The sequence below is a fragment of the Euphorbia lathyris genome, chromosome 3, assembly GCF_963576675.1.
Source record: "Euphorbia lathyris chromosome 3, ddEupLath1.1, whole genome shotgun sequence".
In the NCBI taxonomy this organism is placed as follows: domain Eukaryota; kingdom Viridiplantae; phylum Streptophyta; class Magnoliopsida; order Malpighiales; family Euphorbiaceae; genus Euphorbia; species Euphorbia lathyris.
Window position 1 is genome coordinate 24,628,567 of NC_088912.1, and position 10,389 is coordinate 24,638,955.

A 10,389-nucleotide genomic window follows, 5' to 3' on the forward strand; every position below is an offset into this window, starting at 1 on the left:
AGAAGGAATGCAGGCCTACGAGGGATGAAATCATTCTGAGGCCATACTACAACATCCCACCTACCTAGAAAATAAAAGATCATGTATAACGCATCAAATAGCTGACCATATCGAATAAAATATTCGGCAAGTCACTATCTACAGAATGTCGAACCATTCCCCACAACTCATAGCTAGGCCTTACAGAACATCCGGCAACCGAAACCCTGAAGGGCTTCGAGAATAAAAAATGAGGACATCTGATATCATTCGAAAGATATTAGGATCCACGTGCCCTCATTCTAAATCTACAAAGACATCTGAATCAAAGAAAACTGATATATCAAACTAAACAGGAATAAAATCTCTCTCGAGACACGTGGAACAATGTGATACTCTCTCAATCCTTTTCAGATCAGGGTCTTTCAATCTCATCTAACATTAAGGAATCTAAATTCGGGTATTACTACAAGCTACATAAACCACTTCCACCATTCAAAAGCTAACACATGTTCTCCAAATAATCTTAAGGAGAGTATTGAGCACAAAATGATGGTTTTATCCATGGGTTCCTAAAAATAAGATGCGACTTCATAGTCAAGGTATATACACACATCCATTACAATTTACTCTCAATTTTTTAGCGTTCTAATCTTATACTCTCCTAACTTAGACATCGAAGTAGGGTCACTGGTCATTGGTCTCGCCTTGGTCCTTTTTCTATCTTACTTTAAGGCATAAGAGAAATCCTCTCAAGCGTTAGAGCATTATCCTACAGATTCAATCGTATCAAATTGGTGTGGTAAGCGTGAATCGAATTAAACATGCAACCATAACTCATCGAGAAAACATCACGGGCCCATCGTCCTCACAACGTACACAGGGTCCTAAAACAGCAGTCAATGCTAACGAAAATCCTGGTCTCCTCTAAATCACTCCAACCTCGACAAACGTATTGAAGAATGCTTAGGATCCTTAGAGCCTGCAAGCAGAGTGTTCATGGATCACATAACAAAATAGATTCTTTATAACGTTAGCATGGCGTATCAAGCCACTAAAGAGAACGCGACAGTTATGGCTGAGATGCAAGAAAAATTGAATACTACCGAAGAAATATATAATCATTGCGTAAGCCAAAGAAACCAAACGGTTTGAGAAAGTGTAAATCTGAAATCTCAAAATAGCCTTAGCAGCATGACGAAATGGGCCAGATTTGATGAGTACTCGATATCAACCCCGAAGTCGTTGCTTATGGCCTCCCAAATCGCTCTGGCGAAGGTGCACTGGACCATTAAATGGCCGACTGTCTCAACCGCAGCATGGCATAAAGAGCAACAAGACACCACATGGAATCTCCATTGCTGCATTAAATCACTGGCGGTTAGCTCCCCAAGAAACGACCTTCCAGAAATTCTACCCAACAATAATTTTCAAACACTATTAATTCCTTATCTACCGTATGCGGAGGGAGGAGGGTGTGAATTAAAATTTTATAATAGCTGATAATTTCTGGTACTTGTAGCTATAAATTCCTTAAATGCCATAATCTTGCTAAATGAAAAAAAAACTAAAAACCAGAAGAGTATTTATCCTGAGGAACTGCTCAAAGAGTGGCAAGTGAATGCCATGATTTTACACACATCTATGGTGGAGATGCACTACAAGTAACTTTAACAGTATCACTGAATTATATACAGCTATGGAGTTTTTTCTAACTCTGTTTGCAATTTGCATTATTAAGTTAACAAAGATACAACCAACAACAACACAACAAAATTAGCCTACGCTCATTCACTTCACTTGCCTTCAAAATCCTTTGATCAATAACTTATTTCATCACTTTACCCCAAATGTCATGTGCTTGTGCTTGTGTTTGGCTTGCATCCACATCTACAGTTTTCTAATTCCTTGTGCAGTTTCTGCCACATACATCAACTCCACATCAGTCCATCAAAATCAAAATAATAATAATAATAACAATTGCACCCATATCAGATTCTGACACTAGATGTAATTTAGGATTTAGGAATATGTGACTCTATGCTTGGTCCAAAAACCGATTGATCTCATGAACTTTAGAGGTAACTCATTATTAGCTTTTGAACTTGTTTCAAGTGATTTATTAATCTCCTCAACTTGCTTAAAGTGACACGTTCACTAGGAGGTTAATTAAGTTTTTTTAAGTAAATTTAGAGGACCACTCGGTTTTTTACACCAAGTTCGGGGACCAATCATTTTTTTAACCAAATGCAGGGTACTCCATAATGTATTCAGCCTGTTTTCTTTCTTTTATTTTACCTGAACTTCTCCTTGAAGGCCTTTGATGTGCTGCACTGCCAAATCCAACATGTCTGAATAACTTGTTTGCTGCATTGATAGGAAAATTCAACATGTTATATTCATTGTGTTTACCAGGTTAATTACACCCATAATTTTTCCAACTATCAGAAATGGAACAAAATGCCATAAAATCGTAAATTCTTATGAGAAATTTATTGCTCTTTAACTTTGGTTTCTCCCATAGACCTTTTGTCTAAAAACCGAGTTCTTATATTAAGCACCGGGTCTTCCATGTCACTCGGAGGACCCCCAATTCACATTTTGACACGTGTATTGTGACCCCACGTAATAATTAAAATAGTGTGGCCTCTTATAATATACGTGAGTCCATATTACACGCGTCAAAATATATATGGAAGGTCCTCCATTTGACATGGAGAACCGGGTGTTTCTAATAATTTGCCCTAAAAACCAGTAAACACATTCGCCAGACATACCATGTCAATGACACGTCATCAAAATACCGCCACGTGGAAAACACAGTTTTTTTCCAAGTGACAAAGTTTTGATGACCTATCATCCACTAGGCATTTCCGGCGAATGTGTTTGCTGGTTTCCAAACAAAAGGATAATGCCTGAAACCAAATTAAACAGTGATGTCTTTCTCGACGTCATTTTTTTTAGTTGAAGGACTATGAATGCAATTAACTTTGTGTTTACTGTATCATACTTTGGAAAGTATAACAGTCAGGGTGAAGCTACAAGAGGCGAAATGTTGCAGTTTGTAATCGACGAGATATTTCATGTGTGATTTTGTTTTCTTTTTCTTTTTAGGTTAGAAGTTTTATGAACATGAAATATTTGATATGAAATGAGTACCTTATCCATGTTAGGAACAAGATCTTGTAGTTTCTTCAATCTGCCGCTTATTCTGGTTCTTCTTTCCTGCATAAGGTGATAAAAGCTAGCATCAATCAGCATCCTCCCATACAACAAACATTAAGTTTACATATAAAATAATGCAACCTTAAGCTTAATTCCCCAGCTTCAGTGACTTTCTTTATCCTATGGTCAAATATATATTTCCAGGTCATCATTTGTTAATCTTTCAATGGATTTTCTTTGATTTGAACTTCAATGTTACAATGATGTAAAGTTTCAGTACTTTTATGTCATGAATTAAAGTTTAGGGGCCATAATGTTAGTAGTGTTGTAGTTCATAGGCCATGGATGTATTTTACCCCATAAAATTCTCTAATAATCTATCATTTTGGCATGATGCAAATAATTTGACTCAAGGTACTGTACTCAAAAACAAAATCATAAAAAGGATCTAAGAAGTGTTACAGTTGCATCTTTTGAAAGTTCTCAGAAAAATGGAATCTTAATAATCTGAACCGAGACATGAGTATTACTTTAATAAGTAGGCAGCCAGCCATAAGTGATCATTTACTTTATGCAAATGAACAAACTTTCATATACAACAACAACAAAGCCTTAGTCCCGAAATGATTCGGGGTGGGCTAACATGAACCATCATATAAAACCATGCAATCATGCAATCAAGTCAGTGTCAAAATGAACAAACTTTCATACAGAGAAAAAAAATCGGTTTAGAGGTTTCACAAGCAAAAGTGACTGGTGTCATCTGTTCAGATAAGATATTCATAAAACAATGATCCTTTTTTTTATATATTTTTTTTCAACAAAAAATGATCTTTTTTTTTTTAACAATGAAATTTTTAATTCCCTTAAAAATGCAAGGAAGTGGTTAAACATTTCAAGGAAATTGGACATTCATTTGAAAAGGACAAGAAAGAAAAAGGTACGTAATTTTAAGATCGCTTCTAATAAATCCTCAATTTTCTAATTAGTGGCCTTATCTATCTACAATATGATGCAGAATATAAATGAAGGATGCTGGTAAAATCTACTAACCCTTTCAGCTATGCTACGTGGGTGAGTGGCGAAGCCACGCTTAGCGCGGATTTTGCAAGGCACAGAGTCCTCAGGAATATTTAATAGCTTCTCCACTGTTGCCATCTCAAGACCTGTCTGTGGCAAGCTAAACTGAATGAAGAATGCATCAGATATATATACCACCAAAATAAAGTAAACGCGAACTTACAATGATAAATATGAATGTGCATTGAATTCAAATGATAAAACTTCTTAAGCTCGTTTATTCTATCTCTAGACTTTCTTTTTCTTTGCAGGTGGTCAGACACAGATCAACAGAGAATGAAAAATATCTACTATGTTGTTTGGCCTCAGGATTTCAACCCTGATTAATCCTTAGGGATATTGGAGAGTCAAACAACATGAGAAGTTATGTCCTTTTCCTTGATGTTGTGATTGTAAAAGCCCTTGGAAATGAGAGTTGCAATACCTGAGTTTCTAAGCCAAGACAATTAAGGATGTCTTCATCAATGTTCTTTGCTCGTTTGCTTGGAGGTCCGGAAAATACAATTGAATTGGTGTTGTCCCAGGAGCCCATCCCAAAGCCACCAGTGGAATAATGCGAAGAATTCTGGTGGCCATTGTTAGAGTTGATACCTTCAATAATACTGTCACTTTCTTCTGATATCAGGGAAAGAGAATCTCGTCTAGTGAAGCTTAATTGAGACTTCAAACTTGATACGCCATGGCCATTATTTGAGCCATTGTGAGAATTATACCCTCCGGTCCCTGCTGTAATCGAAAATCCTGTTGTTTGAAATGACAAAAGAGGTTACCATATTCAAAAACCCCAAAACCATAATGTCTAAACCAGCACAATTTATTGAAGAGATAATGAGATAGATGAGCCAAAGCATACCAATTACTGCAGGTAGCAAAGATTTGTTTAATAATTTCTACATGAAAGTAACTGGAAGTTGTTATGAGCAAGATTTCTCTATTTAAAAGTGAATACTTCATGAAATTATACAAACTTAGGAATATTCCAATAAGTCAACCTTCAATTGCTTAATTAAATTTAAGCGCACTTCCTTGTATTGCACTCGAGTGCAAATACTTTTCACTGCAACTAATTATGATCTGCAGTGCAGGAATTCATTTTCCAATATGTTCTAACCTTTTTTTTTTTTTCCCCTGTTTGCCGAATACCAGTTAGCAATTAGCTGATTACTTAGCACATATTTCCAAGAGACTCTTAGTGCACTCTCCAAAAATAATATAAATAATTAACCTTAGTGATTTAAGAGTGACTAAGACATATCATCTCCAACAAAACTCTTTATATTCACTCCTTATTTATTATTTTATCATTAAAATTATTAATTGTTGTTATATTTACCAATAGTGTCAGGAGAGAGACTCTTCAATAATAAATTATTAATAAAAATTGAATTAAGAGACACTAAGAGGTGGAGAGAGACTTTCTATTAATAGAGAGGATGAGAGACTCTTAGTGATTTGAGGAGCTGATAAGAGCCAACTTAAGAGACTCTTGGAGATGCTCTTGGCAATTAGGTGATTACTTTTTTTGGTTAGCTGATTTGACAAGCAGACTGTATAAACTAGTTTGCTAAAACTTATTTGATTGCTAATAGCTGTTTGTGTAAAATTACAATTAAAGACATGGTAAAGCCTTTATTCGGGGTTAAAGGTAGTAATTAGAGATAAAAATATCCTTCAAAAGAGACAATAAACTAATTGAAAAAGCTTCTAAAAGCAACTTTTCAAAATTAGCTTTTTTGGATCCAATAAACTCTTTCCAAACCTCTAAAGTCGCTTAAACCTCTAATTTTTCCCCCCAAACGGCAAGGGCGAGCTACATACCATAAGAATAGAAGTAAGCATTTCTTTTGCCAATCTAATTTTCTAAATTGAAGCTTCAGAGATGATACTCTGCAATTAAGCGTTCTTCAGGAAACCCATGTGACATCTAAACTCGAACAGATTTTCAAGGCCAATATAGATTGGATTTTTCTTATAAGCCAAATTACATTTATCGCGTCTAATGTGTTTGTTTCGTATCTAATCCTTATTTTATTTATCCTGTTGTCACGTTGGAATGAATTCTAGTGCACTTCTTCACCTGCCCTTATTTGACTGTATCATACATATTTAACCATCCACGAACAGATACAAACAAAAAAATAGGCTAACTTTTCTTTAAAGTTTTGACAGAACCTTTAAATTTAACTTCATTTGATAGTTTAGTTACAACATTAGCGAATGTCAAAATTAGGGGATTGTTTTTCTTCTTTTTTTATTAAAAAATGTAAGCTTTTCTTCGATATATGTTGTTTCCTTTCCCTTTCCTATTCCCAGTTGCCGAAACAATCTTTCTCTTCCATTCTTAAATTCTTTATAAAAGCACTTCACGCTTATCTTCTTTCTCCTTCTAGGAAAAAAGCAACTTGTAACTGTCACTTGTAAGAACTGAAGATGAAAAAAAATGAAAACCTAAAAACTAACCTTTTTCTATGACTAGGCTGGTTAGAAGTGAATCTTAAAACGCAAAAATTAGCAGAGGGAACTAATCTACTCGGAAATCTAACTATGTGAGTGACAACGAACTTAGAAGTTGAGAAATTATTAAGTCGATTCTTGGTTTTTAGAGTATTGAATAATGAGATAGGCTGAGAATCTCTTTCAAAAGAAAAAGATAGACTGAGAATCTTGTCAAATTAACTATAGTACAGAGAAATTTTTTGTTTCTGAGGGAAGACATAAGAATTTCTTAGAAAGGAAAGAGGAAAAAGGAAACTAAAAAACCCAAAAGTTCGAAATTATTTAAATCAACAGATAAAAATATAACATCCAAAATATGTTTTCATCCAGCAACATGCCATGTGAGACAGTACCCAGCTCACTTGATTTGATCACTATAATTACAATTGACAAATCAGATTAAGATAAAAGATAAAATATATTAAATTTCAAACTTTTTCAGTAATTTCTTAAGAATTTGTTTTGAAATTGGGGCTTAAAAAAATAATATCAAGTGGATTAGGTAGATTCATCTTTACATGTCATAAATAACTTAAACTAATCCTCCAATCCAAATAACCAATTGTCAACATCTCTGAATAATTTAGGCTTCAATAAAAAGCAATGTTCTACTTGACCCACAATATCACTTTCCAGATCAGATATATGCAAATCCGTGCAAGTCTATCCTCATTGTTAAGAAAAAGTAAAATAAGTAGATTAACAAACTTGACCCTTGAGAAACAAGCCATCCTCTCCACATAAAACAGAAACAAGACGTGAAATTGCACAGCAAAGAGACCAACTTGCAATTAAATATTTTATCAGCTCATGTGACAAACTCTACTGGCCAATGAAAATATTCCTTTCCTAAAGGGTAGTTTCGTCTTTCGGAGCACAATCAGAGAACTTAGACACTTATTTTATTTCCGTTTATCCACTAAACAGACCACAGAAATACCAATACCACCGAATCTAAGCATAAAGAAAAGTATTATATGTGGAAGCGGAATAAGAAATAGATAAAACTAACATTCAATAATAATATTAAAATTTGGCGTCACCTATTCAATATAATAATGATAAACTTTCTATAATAAGTAAGTAAATGAGAAAACTGCCCAATAGAAACAACAGCATTATACCGCTAATCCGGGACACACATGTCATTTTGGACATAGATAATCCATTCTATCAAAAACATTTTTTTTAGCTAGAGATCAAAATATTTATTAGGTACATGTATAAAGTAACAATCAAATAAATACCAACGACTTCAATTCTTCATTTTCTGATTATAAAAATAAATATATAAATTCTAATCAACGAAGGCTCACATTAGGTTATTCCAACGTCTTTTATGCCGATCAATTATGAATAAAAGATAAATAAATATTGACGATGTATGCTGTATATAATATACCATTAAGATTCAAATGTGTATAAAACATAATATTTTGAGCGTAAGTTATTATCAAGTCATCCTGATATATTAATCAAACGATTGAGTAGAAATTCAGCAAAATGCTGTTATCGGACTCAAATCAATAATTGAAGAATCAACTTTACTAAATTCGATTCAAGATATCGCAAATCATAATCACATATAAGAAATTTTTTGTTGATTATATTACGGAAATCTTACTACTCTATACAGCTTCACCTACTTGAAATCACGCCATTATTAATTTCAATTGGATGATTTGTTTTTCAACTCAGTATTGAAATTTGAAAGGGAAAAAGGAAACGATTCAATCGCACTTCCAATGCTAGTGAGCTTATAAAACTCTCTAAAGCCACAATCACACACGAATTGTATTGCAATCAGAAGGATACGATAGTCATTTTCATCATTCAAGGAAAAAGAAGAAGAAAACGCACCATTTTCAGCGAGACCTTGGGATAGAAATCCAGCGGGCGAGCTCTTCTGTCTAACCAAAGATCCATTCATTTCACCAAACCCGTAGGATCTCTGCAATCCGCCGCCTCCGCCTCCGCCTCCATTTCTGGGCGGGCCTCTTAGATCGTTGGATGAGTTGACTTTACACGTTGACTCGCTGGTGAGGGAGGAAGAATCTCCGGAGAAATATTGATGATTGACTAAAGAAGGAGAAGGTCCTAAGGCAGAGAATTCACTGTCAGGACCTATAACAGAATCAACAGCTCTAGCTAAAAAGGCACCTGGAGCCGAACCGAACCTGGTTAAACCAGTAGGAACTCCGGGTTTTTGCGGCGAAGAAGACGATGATGACGGCGACCACATGGTGGCGGGTTTTTCAGGCTTCGACCAATGATTTTGAGCCATTTAGGCGTGAAAGAGAGAAAGGAAAGAAAAAGATTGGTTGAAGAGGAAAGCGGAGTACGAAGTTCATACTATATGAGGAAAGGTCCAAAAGGGTGATTCTAAAATCACTGAGCGGTGACCTTGTTTGGATAACAGCTCTACTTGATAAACGGAGAGCAACTGTTTTTTCAACATGTGCGTGCATCTCTTTATTTTAATTTTATTCGGCAAGTTGATGGGTGGATTGATACTTTTTCTGTAGTTGTTTTAGATTTACTTGGACCAATTAAAACTTTTTAGCTTTTTTTTATTTTTATTTTTTTCTATTATGATCAATTTTATTAAATTATATTTGTACTTATCTTGTTTCAGGTTCTGAATCTTATATTTTTTTCTTTCCATCATGAGTACATATTCATCCTTAATGTTAGATTTAATCCTTCAATCCATTTATTAAAATTTTGGCAAAAAAAAAAAAAAATTAATCGAAATGATATTTTAACAATGGCGAACCATAGAATCAAACCATTAAAGGGAGGCAGTTGCTTCCGTATCTAAATCCTCCACTAGGTGTGATGGACCCCTCCTATCGTTTTAGTACAAAGTGTATATAATTGGGAGGAGTCGTTAACCCGCTATTATAAAGTTTTGGATTGAATGTATGTGGTGTCAAACCTATAAATGTATCCATTCACAAGGTTTAGAGTTTCTCTGCATTGATAAAAAGCTCTTCAGATTCAAACAAATGGTATCATAGTTGATGGTTCGGTTTGGGATAACTATGATGAGTTTTTATCTAGATATGAACCTTATGGAGTCGATAATTATCTTTTGGTGATGTTATGGTATTAAAAAAATGAAGTGTTAAAGCCAAAAAGAGTTCCTACTCAATGAAAGGATGTAAGTTTAATTCGATATTGGAAATTCCATATTGGAAGAATATGAGACGAGTGCAATGAGATATTAGTCTAAAGTACGAGTATTATTGTAATATACAATGAGATATTAGTATAAACTAGAAATATTTTTGTAATATATTCATGTGTAGTAATTTTGTTTTGTACAAGAGTTTTTTCTTTGTAACCCTAATGATATATGTTTACTGTTAATCATCAATACATACTTAAGGTTACAAATATTTTTATAGTATCAGAGTCACTATTTCAAAATTCTACCAATATATTGACCAACCTTGTCAACGCCTCTAATATTACTGTTGCCACTGTTTTTACAGGAACCGCCACTAGGGCACCCTTCATTTTTTTAAACCCTTTCACCACCACGTATGTTATTCACCATGTTACAATAACCCTCCCTCAAATTTCTCAACCTTCTCAATTAATTTCAGCAAACCAAAATCTATTGATTTCAAACCCCTTGTACTCCATCGTGAATACGACACAACA

General features: G+C 34.4%; 1 protein-coding gene across 2 annotated transcripts; it reads right to left on the minus strand.

Moving 5' to 3' along the window:
* Positions 1-1,547: 1,547 nt before the first annotated feature.
* Positions 1,548-9,091, minus strand: LOC136222315 (transcription factor bHLH128-like). 2 transcript variants are annotated; one of them, XM_066009945.1, is made up of 6 exons: positions 8,581-9,091; positions 4,649-4,965; positions 4,198-4,314; positions 3,139-3,204; positions 2,278-2,346; positions 1,548-1,898 (listed from the first exon to the last, which is right to left on the minus strand). In XM_066009945.1, the coding sequence occupies exons 1-6, from the start codon at positions 9,002-9,004 to the stop codon at positions 1,833-1,835; spliced, it is 1,059 nt and encodes a 352-aa protein (XP_065866017.1). In that variant the 5' UTR covers positions 9,005-9,091; the 3' UTR covers positions 1,548-1,832. The 2 variants fall into 2 exon arrangements, with proteins under 2 accessions (XP_065866017.1, XP_065866015.1); XM_066009943.1 differs by having other exon boundaries at positions 4,198-4,329; positions 8,581-9,077.
* Between the last annotated feature and the right edge of the window lie 1,298 nt (positions 9,092-10,389).